Source organism: Polyergus mexicanus, unplaced genomic scaffold (assembly GCF_030449975.1).
Source record: "Polyergus mexicanus isolate NDT 795.1 unplaced genomic scaffold, iyPolMexi1.0 SCAF_5, whole genome shotgun sequence".
NCBI classification, from domain to species: Eukaryota; Metazoa; Arthropoda; class Insecta; order Hymenoptera; family Formicidae; genus Polyergus; species Polyergus mexicanus.
The window spans coordinates 11,512,426-11,534,199 of NW_027223325.1; the positions used below are offsets into that span (position 1 = coordinate 11,512,426).

At 36.0% G+C, this 21,774-nt stretch overlaps 4 protein-coding genes across 7 annotated transcripts; 1 reads left to right on the top strand and 3 right to left on the bottom strand.

The window, feature by feature from the left end:
* Positions 1 to 7,510: 7,510 nt before the first annotated feature.
* Positions 7,511 to 8,420, bottom strand: Mrps21 (mitochondrial ribosomal protein S21). Its single transcript, XM_070295722.1, has 2 exons — positions 8,302 to 8,420; positions 7,511 to 7,913 (listed from the first exon to the last, which is right to left on the bottom strand). The coding sequence occupies exon 2, from the start codon at positions 7,909 to 7,911 to the stop codon at positions 7,639 to 7,641; it is 273 nt and encodes a 90-aa protein (XP_070151823.1). The 5' UTR covers positions 7,912 to 7,913; positions 8,302 to 8,420; the 3' UTR covers positions 7,511 to 7,638.
* An 893-nt stretch (positions 8,421 to 9,313) lies between these two features.
* On the top strand, positions 9,314 to 16,039 carry Gudu (Armadillo repeat-containing protein gudu). Of its 2 annotated transcripts, XM_070295863.1 has the most exons (11): positions 9,314 to 9,385; positions 9,467 to 9,629; positions 10,548 to 10,851; positions 11,162 to 11,365; positions 11,594 to 11,680; positions 11,848 to 12,096; positions 12,445 to 12,876; positions 13,504 to 13,908; positions 14,226 to 14,447; positions 14,845 to 14,960; positions 15,397 to 16,039. In XM_070295863.1, the coding sequence occupies exons 2-11, from the start codon at positions 9,577 to 9,579 to the stop codon at positions 15,428 to 15,430; spliced, it is 2,106 nt and encodes a 701-aa protein (XP_070151964.1). In that variant the 5' UTR covers positions 9,314 to 9,385; positions 9,467 to 9,576; the 3' UTR covers positions 15,431 to 16,039. The 2 variants fall into 2 exon arrangements, with proteins under 2 accessions (XP_070151964.1, XP_070151963.1); XM_070295862.1 differs by lacking the exon at positions 9,314 to 9,385 and having other exon boundaries at positions 9,442 to 9,629.
* On the bottom strand, positions 15,518 to 18,710 carry LOC138933269 (receptor expression-enhancing protein 5). 2 transcript variants are annotated; one of them, XM_070295866.1, is made up of 4 exons: positions 18,464 to 18,710; positions 17,750 to 17,982; positions 17,537 to 17,672; positions 15,518 to 17,405 (listed from the first exon to the last, which is right to left on the bottom strand). In XM_070295866.1, exons 1-4 carry the CDS (start codon positions 18,588 to 18,590, stop codon positions 17,362 to 17,364), a joined length of 540 nt encoding a protein of 179 aa, XP_070151967.1. In that variant the 5' UTR covers positions 18,591 to 18,710; the 3' UTR covers positions 15,518 to 17,361. The 2 variants fall into 2 exon arrangements, with proteins under 2 accessions (XP_070151967.1, XP_070151965.1); XM_070295864.1 differs by having other exon boundaries at positions 15,521 to 17,408; positions 18,464 to 18,708.
* A 239-nt stretch (positions 18,711 to 18,949) lies between these two features.
* On the bottom strand, positions 18,950 to 21,771 carry LOC138933470 (probable pyruvate dehydrogenase E1 component subunit alpha, mitochondrial). Of its 2 annotated transcripts, XM_070296194.1 has the most exons (7): positions 21,339 to 21,771; positions 21,153 to 21,170; positions 20,652 to 20,888; positions 20,341 to 20,559; positions 20,008 to 20,256; positions 19,676 to 19,924; positions 18,950 to 19,541 (listed from the first exon to the last, which is right to left on the bottom strand). In XM_070296194.1, exons 1-7 carry the CDS (start codon positions 21,387 to 21,389, stop codon positions 19,356 to 19,358), a joined length of 1,209 nt encoding a protein of 402 aa, XP_070152295.1. In that variant the 5' UTR covers positions 21,390 to 21,771; the 3' UTR covers positions 18,950 to 19,355. The 2 variants fall into 2 exon arrangements, with proteins under 2 accessions (XP_070152295.1, XP_070152296.1); XM_070296195.1 differs by lacking the exon at positions 21,153 to 21,170 and having other exon boundaries at positions 18,952 to 19,541; positions 21,339 to 21,769.
* Between the last annotated feature and the right edge of the window lie 3 nt (positions 21,772 to 21,774).

Below are 21,774 nucleotides of genomic sequence, written 5' to 3' on the forward strand. Positions count from 1 at the left end.
GGATCGCGATCTCGGGCGAGTCTCGCGTCATCGTCATCATGCACCTTCGTCGCAACTGCTGGCGCCGATGTCGTTACAGCGCTCGTTCAACTGGCGTGAGATTTTATTAATCGAATTCTTACATACGCGCGTGTCAAAGCCGCCGCGGCAGCAGACGAAGAGAGAATTAGAGAGAGAGAGAGAGAGAGAGAGAGAGAGAGAGAGAGAGAACGCGTGATGTTTCGCGCGCTTTTTGCAACAGACTTCACATGAAACTATGTATATTGTCTTTCTGTGATTTAAAACTGTAAATATGATAATGTTTAATGAATTCATATATTTATAATAAAGCGCAAATATATATATAAACAAATTTTAGAATTGGAAAATAGAAAGTCATGAATTTTTAAGCTAACGTGTTTAATTTGAAATTTCGACATTACAGATGAACTCTTAATCGTAAAGAAAATATTCTCGTATCAGAGAATGATAGACTCCACTTATATTGAATAAAAATTTTTTTCTTCTTTTTGTAAATAAAAATTGATACCCGCGAGTCATAATTTGTACACGAGAAATTAAATAGGAAATAAAACAAGGGATCAGCTGATCTATGTATCATTTTGATACAAGTCCGTGTCGGGTGCAGCACCCGGGATAGATAGATAGAATTTCGGAAAACCATTCTCGAATCCATTCCCGAGAACGGAAGATCGCGGGATAGAAAATAGTCTTGCTCGATTTTCATTAAAAGTTTCTTAGCGTTGCCAGTATGTATGGCGAGTTTTCCCCAACTTCGCCGGCGCCATTCGTAGAAACTCCTCGTCTATGAACGAAACGGTAAAAAGCTGCTCCGTTCTCGCTTTGCTATTTCGCCGAAAGCGGGTCTGCTTGACGTACATTATCTTGCTTTTACAATTGTCGTACAAATCGCATCATAAAATATTGATGTATAATTTCGTTACACATTCTTGAATATCCGTGGAGAAGAAACGATTGTCGCTTCGAAAAGACTCGATTGTCATTAAAATTATGATTATACGATCGAAATTGTATACATACATACAATTTGTATTAAAGTATTACAAAACTATTTATCAAAGAAATATTGAATACTATATTATTGACAAGAAATAATGTGTTTAAGTGAAAAATATCGTCGCGTAAATAATTGAAAGTAACAACGGAGTAGAAGAAATTTTAAAATTATTCAAAAATATTCGATGGATGCTGCATGGTCCAGAGATCATTAATTCAGACTAGAAAGGGATAACGATGACGTCTACGCGAAAAGGATACTCGTAGATCCACGATCTTTGAGATTGAAATCCATGCAAATGAAGCGGTCCGCGTAGTCGAACCATTCTCAAGGGTCAAAGAGAGCGAGACAGAGAGGGAAAGAGAGAGTGGAGGGAGGGGAAAAATGAGTAAATAAAAGGACGACGCCGGGACGGCAGACGCCGAGTGACGCACGTCGACGAAGCATAGTCGGAAAGGGTTGTCATAGCAAAAAATGGAGCAAGGATAAAAAAGGATGAAAGCTTACGAGGTCGCGGATGTCTTTGCGTGCGAGAAAACGCACTATTCTTACTCTATCGAATTAATCATCAAAAGTGATTAATTTTCCAATATTTTCAATCATAATCAAAATGTTTAGCTTGAATATTAAAGCGTGCAAGAGAATAATAATAACAAAAAAAAGAAAAAAATCTAGAAAGCTAGAAATTTTTGAGAGAAAAATTTCTTTCATAAAATATTTATAGAATTATAATGTAAAATAAATTGATACCTAGCGAATAAAATTCAAATAAAAGAGAAAAATTCAAATTGATCATTAAATTAAGATATATAAAAAAAAATAAAAAATTGAATATTGTTTTACTAAACACATATGTATCTTTTCTTTTTATTTTCTATCTTGTCGATTACATCGGTATCTCCGCAGCTTGGAATATTGCAAACTTGACAATAGGGGCCGATGCAATATACGATTCGATAAAACGTGTCGTACTGCACGAACCAATATTTGCGTATTAACACATATTGTTCGAAAAGAGAAGACGAAAATCATCGTATAATCGCATATTGTTCGCCATTGTGCGCAAACTTGGCCGGGGAATACAAAAGTTATCGTAATAACACTTTGTCATTCACTTCCGCGCGCACCGGCTGTTTAACTTTCATCAGTGGCCTGATACCTTTGCGGTATCATCTGCAAGTCATTTGTAAGTATTAGCATGCAATTTTTTTGAATCTACGTCAATATCTGATTCGTAGAAATTCACGCGTGTATTTTAACCATACACATATATATGTATATTTAATATATATATATATATATATATATATATATATATATATATATATGACGAGAGTCATTCGTCGAGTATTTTTTCGCGAGTCTTTATTTCGCGCGCAAACGCATTTTTTTTACCTCCGTTCCATATTCATCAATTCGCCTCTCAACTCGTGCGAAACGTTCCTCTTTTCTCGTCTCGATCGCGGGCTCTTCCTTTTCATTGCTTTTTGTCGATTTTCAAGTGGCTACGACCGCCATATACGGCGACGTCGACCACGACGTAATGTCTTTAACATCGATTTCTCGCTCGACGGACACTGAAATAACTGACATGGCGTTTTTTTTCCATGTACAACAAGACCCATATTCCCACCGCACAGTTAACTGAACGTGAATTCGTTGCTTTATTTCGATCAGCTCGATAACGGACGTGATCGACGTCAATAGAAATCCGGCTTGTTCTTTTTATGTTAATATCTACGTATTTTCCTCTTTTTTTTTTCTAAGAAATAATCATTACAATCATCATGAAAGGTAAACATGGTTCTTTTCGTATTATTTATTTTAAGTGACACGTTTTTCTCAGCCGAGATAAACATGAAAGAAAAATTTCAGTCTGAAAGTCAGAAAACAATAACAACAAAAACAAATCGGGAAACAATACCATCGTATAAGAATAAAATAGAATGAAAATATACATATAGTAAAAAAAAAAAAAAAAAAAAAAATTCGTCTGTTAGCTACATCACATTCAGTAGCTCGTCTACCTTTTGTTATAGCGGACAGCCCTTTGGCTGAGAAAGGACGAGTTTTAGCGAGAGTTAAATCGTCAATGTGACAGTTCGGCGACGTGACAGCGAGATTTGGACGCGTGGTAAAACTTTGGGGACCGAATTACGTCGCGGCTCATTTAGCTTTCTCGATGCACCTATATCGTCGGCGACCTGTGATCGGCGCAACCGGCGATCTGAACTTCGCCAATTGAATATTTAAAACCTCGACAAAAGAGAGAGAGAGAAAGAGAAATGCGCATTAACTAGCGACCGAGTCCGAAAGTAATTTTGAGGCTTCCCTTGCAATATGCAACGAGGGGACACGGCCGTTTCCGTGCCGCTTTTGTGTATATTCGGCTATTCATGAGCGACCACGGGGTCCCCGAGTAATCGTCCTACAACGAACAAGATCCTCGAAGGACTCGTAGAAGAAATATCGAACGAATCGATCGTTGTCTCTCTAATCGATAAATCGAATACATTGGCTGACGTTCTTCTTAATTTCGTTAGCGCAACATTATACGTTCGACGTCGGATTTTCCGTCAAACCGAGAGTATTTTCGAAGTTGAACGATCGCATTTAACGCGATGGGAATACAAGAAGCCTCGTGTTGCGCGACGGGGGAGTTACGTCAGTTATCTCAGCCGAAACCCCGATAAGCGTCAATTTCCTGTTCGATTTAGGGGTTATTCGTTGATGCGGGGATGGTACTTGATATCGCGACCGGATACAAAATTGAACGGGCGAGAGTCCATTACCCCCCCCCGTTAATGCATACATACATATTTCGTGGCAATCAATCGCGTTTAAGATTGACTAAATTACAAGTTTCGAATTTAACTCTTTCATTTGCGATTACCAGCTTTTGATTTCGTAAATTTCCTTTTCAAAATCACAAAAGTCTCTCGAAGAGAGACAAATAGAGAGAGAGAGAGAGAGAGAGGAAGGGACGAGTCAAGTATCGAATATAATATATTTCGCGTGTGTGGAACACAATCGAGATATGTATTTTGGATCTCGTATTTACGAAGAGGTTACTGTTTATCAATTTAGTATCTTAAGCTGCTCCGGACTGCTAAGTCAATATTATGTTATGCAGCAAATTTGTCTTTAGCGGTCTGCGATAACGAACGCGACGACCGAGTTAAATAGGTTCTGTTGAACGTGGAAAATCACAGAGAAACGAGATGCTGACGAGTCCGTGCGCGCGAGGGATGAACAGAAAGGGTGGGAGGGGGGGGTGGGGTGGAAGAGGGAATAAAAGATAAAATCAGGAAGAGATCGGCGCATTCGCGCGCGTACATGAATCTGTGCTTTATGACCATGGCTATAAAATTTCCCCCTAATTTCGCCTCTTTCAAACTTTTTCTCAGAGGCCCGAAGACAGACAAAAATATCGTCGCGAAAGTTCTCTCGATAAGTTCCCCCGGTTAAAGGACGGTTAATTCCGCGCAAGGTGAGATCTCGATGGATAGATCCCGCGATTTCCGGAGATTCTCGTAACGGAGTGACAAAACCGCGAAAAAGCACTCTCAAGAATTTTTTTTTTCTTTTTTAAAAAAGTAAGCTCCCTCTTCCACACGTTAAACCGCTTAGGCAAAAGATTGTCCATTCGTAATCCGTTACCGTTTACTTTAATTCTCACGATTTTGCGTAACGCAAGCTAATTATATATTGTACGGAAAATAACATTATGTTATTAATGATCTAATTATATTTTATCATAAAACCAAAGCAAACACAGAAATGATATTGGATTTCCCATATGATATTGGGTTTCTCACATACCTATATATATACAATATATATATACAATACCATATATCTCATAAATGTAAATGCTATTGGATTTCTCCTATATCATAATACAAGTCCGCAGACTTGTACATAATCTTAGAAATATAATGTATCGCTTCACCTTCTCAAATGGTAATCGAATTCAAGAGGTACTTCGTATCGATTTATAAAGTGAGAGAATAAGTCGGTGTCGGTGAATAAAGTTTGCGATAAGCGCGGTTCGTCCGCAAACTTGACAAGGCAAACTCTTAAATTCGAAATTTTCGATGCGACTCTGAAACTCGACGTATCCGTCTCGCGGGAAAGCGATTCTCGAGTTTCTGTTTAAAGACAGACCCGATATAATTTCGCTTCTGCTTCGAACGTTTTATCGTTAACCCAGCATATACATATATGACTGAAAAAGGAAGATACGATGATCAATAATAATATTTATGTAAGTACTTTTTTTTTTCAACGGATCAATGATTCTCGCTCAACTTTTTGCACGATAAACAAAGATCTTTTTTTTAAATACAATGTGTTACAAAATGTGTTGAATATATATGAATGTTTGATTTAAAATAAATAAAATTACACAGATAAATCAAAATCATATTTTTCAACGAATTCAAGATAGATTTACTTTGACAAATATTTAATTCGAGTCTTAATCGCGTAAAAATTTAACGTTAGCAATTTTATTACGGTTGAGCTTTTGTGAAGAAAAATCTCTTTTTTTATACGATCTCCATTCATTTCGACTGTTTTCTATCGGTACGCTCGAAATCCGATCTCTCCACACAACGTAATATCCAAAAGCACTTGCGCAATAATGGAGCCATCATGTCATTCGATCGGCGAGGAAGGCATACGCGGAGTTTCAAATCGAGATGGTTTGGAAGGGGGTAAGAAGAGGAGAAAGAGGAGGACGAGAATGGTGGTAGAGGATCGTAGGGAAGAAGACCGAGGGGCCGTAAGCAGGGTGACATCCCCCGGGAATTGAGAAATCCGGTTCTGGGCAAACTGTCTTGCGAGTAGTTGGTCGGATAGTTTCGGATCCAGATTCCCGGGAGTTAAGCCAAACCACCTTCTCAAGCGAGACGACGGTCGTCCCGTCTACCCTCTGCCGTTCTCTTCTCCTCTCGTGGTGCGACGACAGTGCGGTTCCGATGGCTGAAATGAGATCCGTTTGCCACTCCTAGTTACGAGAATAACATACCGCGTTAGGTCGGATTTATGACGACTGAGGTCGAATAAATTGCGGATTATACGACTTGTCGAGCGCATTAAGGAACGTGTCCCTTTGGCCGCGTCGACTTCTCGAGATTCATAATCATTTAATCCTTTCGGGGACAATCTATTCATTATGACTAATATTTACATATTTTATGAGATATTATATGAGGCAGTAGGCAATTTGACATATTTTGGATGAATCACATTCCTGATACTAATAGCATTCGCTTTTGTCTGTATTTGAAATGATTATTAATAGATTTATTAATTAAATCACTCTTCTGGACTATAATTGTACAATATTACAAATTGATAAAAGTTTCTCTCTCTCTCTCTCTCTCTCTCTCTCTCTCTCTCTCTATTTATTTTAATATCTCCTTTTATTTTCCTTTTTTAATTTCTGAAAATTAACTAGATCCGTACAAACATTTTTATGAATGAGAAAATGAAAGATAAACAATTCAAAAAATAAATAAATTCAAATGTGAGAAATATACAAGAATATTTCATATTAAATATATTTGTTCAAAATATATCATGGGATTTAATTCAAGCGCTAATATAACGCGATATAATCTTTCAAAAATTGCGTTTTTCCGGTAGAAAACAGAAGAAACTACTGAGAGAGAGAGGGAGAGAACTCATGCGATGATATATAAATTCTTGTTTCTCGGTTCGCGCTAACATCCTAGCGGGACGTTATGTTTCACCGAACACTTTTCGCTGCGAGAACGATTTCGAAAATCGAGTTGCGAGCGCGGACAGAACTTACTTATTCTATTCTAATACGGCGTCGTCGTTCGCTTTATCGCCAAATGGAGAATACAGAAACGACCGCGTGCGTGGTTCTTTCCTCTTTCTCGTTCTTTATACTCTCTCTCTCTCTCTCTCTCTTTCTCTCACCGACAACCTTCGCTAGAAAACTTGGCATGGCTGGGGACACCAGTATCTATTCAATTTTCGCCAAGTTGGCGGAGTCGTTGCCAGGAAAACCGGACGTTTTGTCTTTTCTCGCCTCTCTCGCGAAAGAAAGATGATGAAAGTCGCTTACCGAAAGAGGGATGGGAATAAAAAGGAAGAGAGAAACGCGCTTTCTGCGCAGGCTGACTTTCTTGAGTTACTTATGGCGCGAGATAACGGGTAAATGCGTTTCTGTCCGCTAAGATGATTTTTTATTTCGCTCCTTGACGCTGCATTAGCGTTTAAACCATGTTGATCTGTATCACCTCGCGCATTACTTATTAATTCCTCATTCTTTTGATGCTATATTTTTACAAAATGCGATATACACTAATTGATTTATATCCCCCACCCCCTTCATATATGGAAATATATTTCAGAATTTATCATTAAATATAGTACTAACAGTAATATTAGCGATTCTGTAGTTAAAAAAAAAAAAAGGATATCAAATGTGCCAATAAAACAGAAACAATGAAAATAACCAGTATTGTTGCGATAGCACATTTTCTATATTTTTCTCTGTCGACACCGATACTCATAAATAAATCATATGGATAAATCTTGTGGATAACTTTGCAACTTTACAATTGAAACTAAAATTTATAATCTTACGATGCACCAGGAAAAGGTTCCACTCTATTTTTTCGTAGAAGAAATGCAATCTTCCTGTCCATGTCCTCGTTGTAAATCGCTTTACACTTCTCAAAATTGACTCTGCGTCTGACGTAGGTCGGTTTCTCGTAGTACCTGGTACGTCTGTATTGACCAAATATGTCCTCTTTGGATAATATGCGATTTAATATGCGACATGCCTTGTCCACGTCGTTGTTTTGTACAAAAATTGTACGGCTGACGAATTGAGCATGTCGGGTAAGACTCATCTCTGCAAGAAGAAATGTTAGCAATTATATTTTCATATTTACGACTGTCTCATATAAAATTGAAATTCATTTTTTTTTTAAATCATTTTGGATAAAATATACAACAGATATGTAACAAAAACTTATTCACTAAGAATTAAATATACATGTATATATAAAAATTTAATATACCGTAGCTACTAAAGTTAATACCAAAAGCCAGAAAAATAATAAAAGTTTTTCTCTTGTTACTTTGAATTTCACAAATTCAAAAATTATGATACAAATGTTATTGCGCATTAGCATTGATTTTAGGTTAGGTTAAGGTTAAAAATTAATCATATTATCTTCTTTAGTCCCTTAATTACAAATATTTTTTATGTAATCCACCAAACGGGATATTTTACTCACTAGAAGATACCACAAGAAATCATTAATTCAGTTGTAAATTTACACAGATCAACCCCTTGCACTATCGATTCTGGACGACACAGCTAAATAATCTTCTTTCGCGCACTTTCAATTCACAACCAGACAAGTAATGCCATCTAGTGGCTGCAAATTAAATTAGAACAACAGTTTCGAACGGTAAAGTAGGTAAAGACCGTACGACATTTTATGCTACAAGAAATAACCGTAAAAATATTAAGTATTTTCAATATACTTAATTATTCCTCATTTCCGCGGGATAATAGCAAAAGAATTTTATGTGTCCTAAAAATAACACGTTGAGCAACGTGATGATGATAAAGTAGACTACCAAGCAATGAACGATCTGTAAAAAAATCGATATTTTAAAATATATACATTTTGACGAGCGAAATGAGAGAAATGTAGTACGTAAATATTCGTAAATTACTTCTCTGTCTTTCAGATTGTAACCGAAACACCATCGGCATATGCAAAGCCAGACGCTCAACGACAGCAACAATAAAATAACGGCGAATGGCGAAGCGTATATGTGTACGGTAAACATTTGTTTGTGTTGTGCAGAATCTCTGTTTCATAGCTTCTCCCTCTCTTTTCACAACCGATGAATCGCTATATCGTTTCGTTAAAAATACATTTTTTTCGACGAATACGAGATTTGACGTGATTTTTTCATATTTTATTCGATTAAAGTGTCTTCTTTTCCCGAATCAGTGTTGTTGACGATATCACGCGTTCGAATAAACTTTTGAAAAATTCGAATGAACTTTTGAAGAAGGTGGACATAATTTTACGAAGCGCTTTCAACGTGTACTGTCAATAATTAGTATCAATAATTTGCGCAACATTTTTATATGATATTCGTTTTTACAAAATATATATTGATAAATTTCTATGCGATATGTTTTCAAAAATGACTGAGAATTTTGCGAAGAGAGATCGTCCATCAATGTCCACCAAATGAAAATTGACGTGTTCAAAAATGGCTTACTTCAGGCGCATAATATCGCATAAATATCGGTATTGGGAGGGGGGAGGAAAAAAAAATGCGATCAATGTTTCATTCGTAAGTTTTCATTCGGGCAAGGCAATGGACTTCAAGCGAAATTGGCTATAATTGTTTGATCGATACTGTACTTTATTCCAGCGTGGAGATTGTCAAACGTGTCTCGAGCTCAAAAACGAATACTTCTCGAAAAAGATTTCTTTCCTCTGTTCTTTAAATTTACCGCAAACATTATGTTTGCTGTATAAGAAATGCCTCCGAAGAAGAAGAAAGAGATTGTGCCGCAGGAAGTGAATCATGTTGAGTAAGTAAATTGACAGAAACGAATCACACGATTTTACATTGGTTTAGTTTTGCTCTTCTGTATAAACGCTATTGTTTATTTATTATATATATATAGAAAGAGGGTTATATTGTATACATTATTAATCTATATGATTAATTATAAATGATACAATTCAAAAATATAATAAAATATATCGCACACAAATCTATTCAATTACTATAAGTAGAATCAGATGGAGAATGTGGAGCAGGGAGGAAAAAAACAAGCTCTTTGTTAATAATCAACAATCGCTTTGTTCCGTGTGTGTGTGTGTGTGTGTGTATATGTACGCCCGTGATGTGCAACTCGTATTTAATAAGTATTGAATATGCAATACTTTTTCTCTCTTCGCGCTCGTTTCTCTTTACCTTTTTCAAAATATCTTATCGAACCGCATGAAAATCAAATCCTGAAAATTTACTTATTTCAACTCGATATTATACTGCAATATCCGACGATTCTATCGAAGAGGATTAATGAAACTTTGATGTTCGAGAAATTTTCTTGAAAACGTCCATTCTACATCTTCTACATTGGCAACTACACCTTTTCAATGCTGCGTTTATAAATTTTAGCGATGTCTTTGTAAGCAAATTTGTATTTCCATTTATATATATAAAAAAAAAATTGTTTCCCAATCAAAAAAGAAATTCCCCTCCCCCCCCCCGCCGCCGCCCTCCCCCGAAAGAGAGAACTCGTCAGAGAAAGTTATAATAAAATTATGAAAAAAAGTTATAGATAATATTTTTATATTTCAAATTTGAGATTAATCTAGAGAGTCACCGTGCATTTTAAAAATTTCAAAAGAAAAAGAGATCTATATATAATATGTAGTTTCTAATAGATAAAACTTTCAAAGTACACAATTAAGCGAGCTTACTAATTTCGTTTCTATAGGTCAGAGCCAGAAATCGCAGAGACGACTGAACCTGAGGCTACGAAACCACAGATAAATGTACTCACCGGCGAACCTTATGGACCACGAGTGCGCGTTATCAGCGAAAAAGCCGAAGAGGAGAGTTCGGACGACGAAACGAAATCGGAGAGCGAAGAAGAGCCCGGATATCGTCAAGAAGATCATCCCGAAGTACCTTCCGAGTTCTGGCATATACAGAAGCTTTTTAAGTACATGAAGGCCGGCAACCAAACTGCCACCATGGTATCTTTGTGTTTACTGAAAGATTACGATCTCACCGACAAGGTTCATTTTATTTCTATTTGACATAAGAAAATTATTTATTATTGTATTATATTATAAAGTAAACAAGTAAAGGAATAAAGAGAATATATTTTATCTATATTTATAAATAGATTCAGTCGTTTTATTATAAAATATATAATTTATATATATATATTTCTCTTATATAAAAATAAACATTTATTATATTTTTTATAAGGAAATGAATAATTATATTTACATATATGTGTGTGCATATATATTCTCTTTATATATTTCTATAATATTTTTCCTCTCATATTTCCACGGTCAAACTTTAATCATGGTAGTGCAGATCATACAAAAGGCTATCCAGGAAATGGGCGGTCTCGAGGTTTTGGTAAACCTTCTGGAAACGAACGATATCAAGTGTCAGAACGGTTCGCTGTCGGTCCTATTGCAAATCGTGACTTCCACGGAGATGAAACGATATTTGATCGATTTGGACATCACGACGCCGTTAATCCAGATGTTGAAGCATCCTGCTAAAGATATCCAGGTCATTCACTGATCTCGATCTAATCATTTTTTTCTATTTTTATCGACTAATTATCGATTGAGGGATTGACTTATTGTTAGCTTAGAATTCGGTTAGCTTATCAGCCAACGAATTAAAAATACTGTAAAATCCTAAATGTTTAATCTTTAATTATATCATTTCACTTAATTGTTTTTCATCTAATTTTATTATACATATAAAACATGTTTAACTTTTTTTATTTTTTAGATTTTAACGGCAGAAACGTTGGCAATTATAGCTCGGGTCAGGAAGGCCAGAAAGCAGATCCGAATTCGTGGTGGAATACCGCTTATAGTGAGTTATCAAGTTATCTAATTGCGATTATGCATGTCTTTATTTACTTCATGTGTGAAAAAATATACATTGATAAAACGAATGAATTGTTTCGAGATTTTTCATAGCACTTAATCTTTTTTTTTTTTTTTTAAATATAATCCGTTCTCAAAATACTGATTTGTTAGCTCGATGTGATGGATGTGCCAAACGAGGTTCTCCGTCGACCATACGACGAATTGAGTGAGGTCAACAAAGAACTCGTAGCGGTCGCCATAGGTTGCGCCAAGGTTCTGGATTCCTTAAGCAGCAGTCCGAAGATCAAGGAGGAGCTTCGTAAACACGGCGTCGTTCGCCTGATGTCACGCTTCTTAAGATCAAAACATACACAGCTAATTATATCGACGATGGGCGTCGTGCAGCAGTGCGCTGATCTGGTTTACCGAATTTCCTTTATAGCTTACTTAGATCAATTATAAGATATAACATATTTATTTATGAAAAACAAATTTAATTTTAATACAAACAAATGTGGGATTATAGAAAAAAACGTAGTTATTAATAATTAAGAAAGAATTCAATCTATAAATCGATTCAAACGTCAAATGCATCGATATCATTAATTATATTGTAAAATTATTTGATACAATATTTTGTGCCATTTACGTCGCCGAGTTCTTAATCTTGAAACTTTGGAAATGTTTATTGAGTAATCGCAATTTATTTTCGCGATTCTAATCAAAGTATCTCCTCATGATTGGTATTATATTTCTACGAGTTTGCAGAACATTTTCAGAGAGGCGTTCGAGAGAGTGGGCATGATCGACGAGTTGGTGCGCCACTTGAGAAACGACAATGTGAAACTGAAGGAGAATTGCGCCTTAGCTATCTTCAAGTGCGCTTCGAATCGGGAGACCCGGACGATGGTACGTAGAGCCGGGGGTCTGGATCCGCTCTGCAAGCTCGTGCAGAGCGACGAGGTGCGAGCCAACAAGCCGCTACTGGCCGCGGTGACCGGCAGCGTTTGGAAGTGCGCCATCAGTCCGGAGAACGTTACGAGATTCAATCAGAACGATCTGGTGGCCTCGCTGGTGCCGCTACTTGAGGAAAACGAGGACGAGCGGGTGTTGGCCAACGTCGTAGGCGCTCTTGCCGAATGCTGCAAGGATCCCGCTAACAGGGACGTCTTAAGGATTAACGAGGGTCTACCGAAACTGGTAAAGACCGTTCAAAGCTGGAAAGTATATTTGTGTCCGCGATTATCTTCTCTCTTCTTTGCCAGTGAATAGACACATACATGCAACAGAACAAATATTCTCCAAGTTATAAAGCTCTCTATATATAGCTCTGTATAAAGCTTTGTATACAATATACAGAGAAAAGCTATGTGTATATTGTATTATATACACGGATAATCGAATTTGTTTATTTCTTGCAGATAACTTTATAATATCGTAAATTTTTTATACCGCCTTATTATTATTTAAACTACGAGAAATGTGCATTTTGAAACCGTCTATATTCGTTATGTATAAATAGAACGAAAACGATAACTGCAATTCTGTTAACGATTATTAAATTAATTTTCCTCGCGTAATTTTATAACAATCACTAATAAATTTCATCAGCGGGATATTACTGCATTGACCCACTTGCGTTTAATTATTTCTCACCTGACCTTATTTGAGAAATAATTTCCAAATGAGGCGATAATTGGATTGCACATCGGAGGATTCGCAAGCACCGCTCTCGATGATTAATCGCGTCAGCGTCGCGTGACGTTTCCTCGTCACCTCATTATTGGCGACATCGCAGAATTTGAACCACTTCATGGACATTTGCAGATCAGATTGTTGAGTGCCACGTACGAGCCATTACTCGAGAACGTACCGCTAGTGCTGAAAGAATGCGCCGTCGATGAGAAATGCATGGACATCATCAACGATTCGGAGCACCGGTTAGACGGTGTGCGATTGGTCTGGTCCCTACTGAAGCATCCGAGCGACGTGATCAAACGTAACGCCTGCCTCGCTCTGGTACCCTGCATCCGGCACGCCAAGGACTCGCCGGAAATGGTGCGCGCTTTCGTGGGCGGCTTGGAGCTCACGGTCAGCCTCCTGGAGAGCAAAGACACGGAAGTGCTCGCCGCAGTCTGCGCCATGATCGCGGAGATCGCCACAGATCCCGAGAATCTGGGTATCCTGACAGATCATGGGGTCGTGAGGAAATTGGCCGCCCTCGTGGAAACTGTTAGTTTAGCGCTATAACTTTTTTTTTTGCGGGTTTTATTTGCACGATTGTTTCTCATGGAAGAAAAAAGAAAAGCAATTGATAGAAATAATGAGTTTTTCTTTTTAGACGCAATATAATACTGCGGATATGTATAATGCGAGCTATATATTATATTTCTAATTTTAATTATTTTCTTATATACGCGACAATTGAGAGAGATTTATTATCTATTTTTTCCACGAAGCAATCGCACTAGACGCGCGCGCGCATATAATTTTTTATTAAATATTTTTAATTAAGACACGCAGTAATAAGATATGTTTCTTTCTTTTAGGACGATGAGAATTTGCGGGCGAATCTGACATTAGCGATAGCCTATTGCTGCGAATGGGATCGGAATAGTTATGAATTTGGCAAACTAAACGCCGTCGCACCGCTCGTTAATTATATGACCAGTAAGAACAAAGACGTACTAAAGGGCGTCTGCATCGCCGTATACCATTTGAGCAAGGAGCCCTTAAATTGCGTGACCATGCACACCTGCGGTGTTATTAAGGTACCATTAGGCGCTTAACGTTGTCTGCATACGCAACATTAAAGGGGTCACTTTATATTAAAAGAACGAAATCTCACGAATCAAAATTTTCGAAAAATTAATAAAAATTGTTTTATCTCGCAAGAAATAATAGAATATCTTTTCTTAATAAACATTGAAAAGTTCATCAATTTATAGCTGTTAGCATTGCAAGTATTTACAATATAATGCGTCATTTTAATACGAATTTTAAGCCATCCTTGTAGATAAAATTTTCGACAGAAAAAAAATCCAGATTTCGATTAAATCAATTTATCACGTCGACGCATCGAGATGATAAATTGTCGGGATTATTTTCGTTTTGTCTTGTTTCGGAAATTTCAATTTGAAAATAATGAAACTTTACAAAAAAAAACAGCATGTATTGCGCTTGGTGGGTTCGGACGATCCGGAGGTGCAAATTGCAGCTGCGTCCACCATACGTCACATAAGAAAGCTCGCATTGACAGCAGAGAAATTCCACTTCAAAGAAATGTAATTCTTTCACATTTTTTTAGTATACTTGAATCTTGAAGAGCACAGCAGACAGCTATTTTGAAATAGACTAATTCGCGTTTTCTCCTCTTGCTTTAATTATAAAAATATAAGGAAATATAATTTTTACTTTTGATTTAATAAAATGTTTCGGAAATAAATGTTTTATTTATTAATGTTAGAAATTGAGACTTAAATATCAATAGATCTAAGTAATTATAAGAAAGTTATTTAGCATAAAATCATCATTCTCGCGACTAGTAGCTTATATATTCTAAATATGTAAATCAATATTCAAGAAATGCAGTTGTGGACAGAATCACTCGTTCTATTTTTCTTATATATTTATACATCTATGTGTGCTCTTTAAAATTAAATTATTGTTATTTGATAAAGCTATATTATGTGTATGAATAATTATTTTAATTTTTCACAGGAGCACATTACAGGAAACTGATTTTCGTCTGTAAATAATATCAATTATCAATGTAAACCAAACAAAAAGAGGGAGAGAAAGAGAAAAAGGTGAAAGAGAGTGTATAAAATAAAAAGATATTTATTGATGCATGTCAATGTGACAATTTATCCGTCAATATTTCTAAATTTACAATTTTGCTTAAAACTCTTAATATTCTTCTTGTGGCAACAACTGGTAACACTGTATGAAGAGTAATTGAAGAAAGGTATAGAAAATTTGTTCCTGTTTCTCGCAGGATATAGACATTCGATTCATAAATGAGGAACACCGATCTTGCCAGTTATACATAATCATTAACTATTAAATAATTCAAGATGACGGCTTATATTTGAGCAATGCATATACCGTAAACTTTTCTCTGTACTTCAAATTCGAAGTTCCAAAATGTGTACATAGTATATTATTATTATATAATTAAGAAGAAAGATATATAGAAGACAATCGGATGCCAGTACGATGTAACTTTACTCATTTATTTGTTTGATACAAATTTAAGCTAGTTGCACTTTCACTTTCATTGACGAGATCGTAAACTAAAAGGTTTGGATCTGACTCAATTTAGCAAAAGTTTCACCTCTTTCCGCGATAAACAACTATAATAATTAAATAGCAACATTTTTTATTAAAAGTTTAATATAAATCTTTTTATTAAATTTTTATTGTGAATTTTTATGCATCACTTCCCGGAACCATTATGTATCATTTCCGATTTAATATTTTAAATCTCTACCATCTTTTAATAATCAAACATCTGCTCTTTATCAATTGTGCGTAGAAACTTACCTACTAAAAACTGATTTCACCAGCATCACATTTTATCTAATGATATTGCAAATATTTTAAAATAGTGAACCAAGCAATTACTGGCACACGTAATGATTAACATTAATGTAATACATAAAGTGGTGCTAAACATTCGTTACCAGTATCTCATATATATGATGCGCTCGATTCTCGCGACAAATGCAAGACAGCGAAAATTTTATATTCTATATCTCGTTATGATAAATAAAGTCTATCTTATCGCATAATCTAAAAACATAAGTAACATGCATGACTTAAGATTTTGAGTATATATTTCAAAGATAAATATACTCGATAAATATATTTCGAAGATAGTTTTTATAAATATTACATAAAAATTGATTTTTTTTTTTTTTTTTTTTTTTTTTTAAGTAGCTTGATTTATATAGCGAGAATCTGAAAATTTAGCGTGGTAACAAACGCGCGCACTTACGATATTAATCTACAAAAAGAGGAAGAATCAGTTAAATCATCAGATAATTGGATTTGATCGTTGGTGAAACATTCTAAGAATAAAGTACACTTACATATGTATATTATCAATCGTTACGTAAATGGCAAAAACACACGCGGTATCCTATCCTATACTATACAAGAACACTCCAAATTTAATTTTCAATTTCACTCGGTGAACCGCTATATAGACGGTGTCTCAAGCAAAACAAAACGCCAATTTCCATACTATGCTGAAACTTTCCTGAATCACATTACTTTATAATTCTAAAAACAGATTATCTTTACAAATAACTGGCGAATATAAAGCCATAAAAGAACAAACAAAAATCTCCCTCTGAAAAGTAAATCATTAACTATTTTGTTAATGATTTACTTTTAAATTAATAATTTATTTTACAGAGTAAGATTAGGTTTCATTCTTCTATGCTTAATATTTGCTATTCGTGATTTCGGAGTTTATCCCTGATCATTTGAACAATGGCTTGTTGTATTTGAATACACGAAATTTATGTTCGACATTTTTCTTGTCTCACTTTGCATCTCTTATAATGTAGAACGCCCAATAATATTCAGCGAAGCACAAAATTCATACTGTCTCTGCTAGGAATGAGTAAAAAGGGAAAGACACAAATGGGCTTTCTATTTATTTGATTTGCAGCTCCGTTAATCTTGCTTATTGGTCAGCAATGCTTCCGCTGCAGTTTTGACTGCTATAATAATAACACGTGTTTTTATACATTTCTATTTTTATCAGAAACAAATAATTTTCTGACGCAATATCCACTTCTTATTTTTTTAAAGAAGCTGGATTATTTTTATTAAAAATCATTTTCTTTACCTGTGTCACGTGCATTGGACAAAAGTTTGTCTAATCCAGGCTGATACTGGACAAACTTTGGACGGATGATACGTCGATACAGAATCAAGGAACCATTATACTCGGTTGGGGCCATCAACCATACGTAAAATATACACTGTATCATAAATAAATGATTTATAAGATTTACTATTGTCGATATCCGTCTTTAAAAACATGTTTCAAGTTTTATACCTTGAACAGCCAATAGACGGGGAACCAACAGACAATATATTCAGAAAAGAACTCTACTATAGTAAATACAGCGAAAACGACCCAATAAGTGAGCCACTTTGTATCATCCTCTTTCTTGGAGCTTTCCAGCGCTTTCATAGATTGGTACGCAGGATAAACGAAACCAACTATATTACATACTAGCTGTTGTCCTAATCCAAATACCAGGTATAAGGCCAGCAGTACCAATGAGCCTATCGATAAATGAAAATAAATAAATAATAAGTATGTGTATAATATATTTTTATTCAAATTACTTCAATTTATATAACATATATTCTTCAAAATATATTCTTGTACAAGCTTAAAGTATTATTATTTACATAAATTCGCGTAATGCGATATAAGGTAGAATGAAGCGAGACGCTTGTCACGCGGTTATACTATGATCCGAGGGCAAAGATCAACAGGTTGCAGATTTTCGGAAGGAATGCGAAACGCGTATTCTCATCATACAGAATACGAAGCAACGTAATACGAAGGAAAAACAAGAGAGAAAAAAATATTGCGTAACGAAGAGCGTATAATAATGATTCGTAGGAAAACTGCAAGATTGCATTGATATCTGTACGCGAATAATAATTATCTAAATGTATGCGGTATAAGCCGGCCTCCAATCAATGGAAATGACTGGAAATCCTAGCGTTCGTAATTGCTTTTCATGGAGCAACTCACCGACAAAGATGTAAAGTCGATCGACGCCGATCTTCTGCTCCGCGAAGGCGAACATTTTTACCCATGGCTTGTTCTCGTCCTTCAACGCCTTCTCGAGATATTCCTTTACGGCGACGATCCGGGCCATTTTTTTTTCCTACGCAAAGAGTTCTCGGTCACCAAAACTGTGCGTGTACAGCGTTGACCACGAATCTTACACCTGTTCGTCACTAGAGAAAGATATGGCCGTCATTCGATGTTCGATGTCGACCGATCGACCGTTCGATTTTTCTATTTCCTCTTTCGAGTTCTCGAGACTGTTCGACCGCATTCGTTCTATGCCGGCAAATTGTTCAATATGTGTAGATGCGTGATTTTGCGCGAGATACTACCATGTCTCTCGATTTTGTTAAATTGTGTAATAAACAGATGTTAATTAAACGAAACAAACAAAAAAATTTTAATAAAAAAAATTTTAATTTTTTTTTACAGGTTTTTCTTATTAATAAATGACTCCTAGGCGTATTATAGAGAAAGTCTTCTCTTCGTGGTAATTTATATATCAGAAATAAATTAGTCAATAAATAAATTTAATCCCCCAGATTATATTACATCAAAGTATGGATTTTCTTTTTAATATATAGGTTGTTTAACAATTGTAACATAAAATGTGTGTATGTATCCATGAAGTATTGAAATTAACATGTCGATACAAATTGTACTTGAATCAATGTATCTTATAAATATTCGTTCTGCTTTTTGATAAAATAATAATATACATTTTGAATTAAAGAATCGTATGCGAAGCCTGTACATCTCTATACAACTAATCTGTAAATCTATGAACATCTTGAAGAGTGATACGTGACTGTAAAATATATACAATATTTTAGGAGACAGTCCTTAAGCAATTTCAAGCATTTACAGCTGGCCCTAGTCTGATGTGTGGTAGAGGATTAAAGGGGGTCGTATTTCGAATTTCTTTTTCTAGACACGTCGTATAAATGTCGGCAGTAAGCTCGCTCAGTGGAATCTCTTTGTCGTTCTTGGCAGCCTTCACGGCATCATCCACTGATTTTCTGATTTCGCCTTCTATCGTCTGTAACAGGAAAAGATGATATGTATTTATTTGGATTGATTAAACTAACAAGAGAATAAATTTCTCTCTCTCTCTGTCTAATAACTCATGTTAATTCTTAATTGCGAAATCACTATAAAAAAATATTGACTGACTTTGATTTCATCCGCAGTGACGAGATTAGCGTTCAGAATTCTTTCCTTGAAGCTGGTTAGAGGATCCCGAGTTTGCCGGACTTCCTGCACCTCTTCTCGCGTACGGTAGCTAGTTCCAGGATCCGACATACTGTGTCCACTATACCTGTATGTCACGGTTTCCATGACGATTGGTCCTTTGCCAGATGTGCAGTGTTCTATCGCGAATTTTGTAGCTTCCCTCACGGCTAATACATCCATACCATCTACCTGTACAAAGTATTTTAATAGTAAATTTTGTCGATGAGATAAAATGAGAAAAAGAATTTCTTTTAGGAAGATAAATGATATACCCATATTCCAGGAACATAATCGCCTCTAGTGTAATATTCTGTGCTTGCCGCGGCACGTTCCACGCTGGTACCCATTCCATATCCATTGTTCTCACAGACAAAGATGCAAGGTACGTCCCACAGCTTTGCCATATTATAGACTTCAAATACTTGTCCTTGATTGGCTGCACCATCACCGTACAATGCTAGACACACCCCGCCATTGTTCATATATTTTTGTGCAAAGGCAATTCCAACTCCCAGTGGCACCTATAATGCAAAAGAGAAAAATTTAAAAACTTGTACATTAACAAAGAATATGTATTATATTTCATTTTACAATCAAGAACCGACCTGAGCCCCAACAATACCATTTCCTCCATAGAAGTTCTTAGTATACATATGCATTGAGCCACCCTTGCCTTTGGCATTGCCACCTTGTCTACCTGTGAGTTCTGCAAGGACACCAAATGGTTCTATGCCCATCAAATAGGTCCATCCGTGTGCACGGTAAGCTGTAATTACGGCATCTTGAGGTCGCATTGCAGCTTTCATGCCAACTGCACAAGCTTCCTGTAAGAAACATGAAAGTATAAGAAAGAGGATTGAAGTAATTTTGCAACGAGTATGTGTGGAAAAAAGGGAGCACACAAGATAATCCTTACTTGTCCAGAATACAAATGACAAAAGCCCCGGATAATCTTTTCCTTGTACAAGTTGCCAGCAGCTGTTTCTATACGACGTATCGTATGTAGGTGCTTAAATAACTCGATAGCATCATCCCGAGTTACTGTAACTTGAGTGGATGGCCCTTGTGTCAGTTTGTGCAGACGGAAAGGTTTAGTCTCGAAGGAAGCTTCAGTGGCATAGTTACTTTTTTTGCTAAAGAAAAATGAGGCCACCTGAAAATTTATTTTATTCAGCATTTATCGAACTTCATTTATTGAGCTTGCATGAAAATGACAAAATAACATTATAACACATGCGACAATGTGAAGTATACATTATTTTGTGATTCAGTGTGATGATATTTCTTAAAAGTTCAGAATTCTGAACTTTCTCATTAACACCAATTGCCAAATGATCTTTAAAATTCAAATTATAAAAATAGCAGCACCATTTATAAAAAGCTGCAGCACAATCGAATCGCGAGTATAGATAATTACCTCGTTCCAGCTTCCAAACTGACAAGAGTATGCGAAATAATGAGGAAAGAAGAAGACTCATAAAATATAATGTGTTGTACAAGTGAAGGAGAAAACAAGTCTGGGATTCATAATAAGACTTTGATACGCAAAGCGCGATTTTGCAAATTAGAGGTCATACGATGCTCGTCATTCGCATGCACTTACGTTTCGTCGTGATGATTGCGCGGCGACGTTCCTGATGCAGCTTGGTATCATATTTTCCTTTCGAGGAAGAGGAAAACTTTGAATAGGAAAGAGTTTGCGCCTCGCAGAGTCAAGTCAAGGTGCTTTGTTGTTACTTGTCCTCGAAAATGACCTGCACCTGACGCGGACCAGCGTGGATTAAACTCAACACTAAACAGCTGGTCACAGATTACAGATATGAGAAAATGCAGCTGGTGCACAAACGATTACACCAAAGTATGGAGGATACTTTGTGTAGTACTTTGTTTTAGATATTATGCTTTTAATTTTATTTTATGCTCAATTTTTATCTCATGTCATGATTATTTATTGTATTGTGTAATGAAAAAATTTTTATTATATAAGATGACATTTATCATGGGCCCCGCGTGTGCCTCGTGAATTTTTCACTCGACGA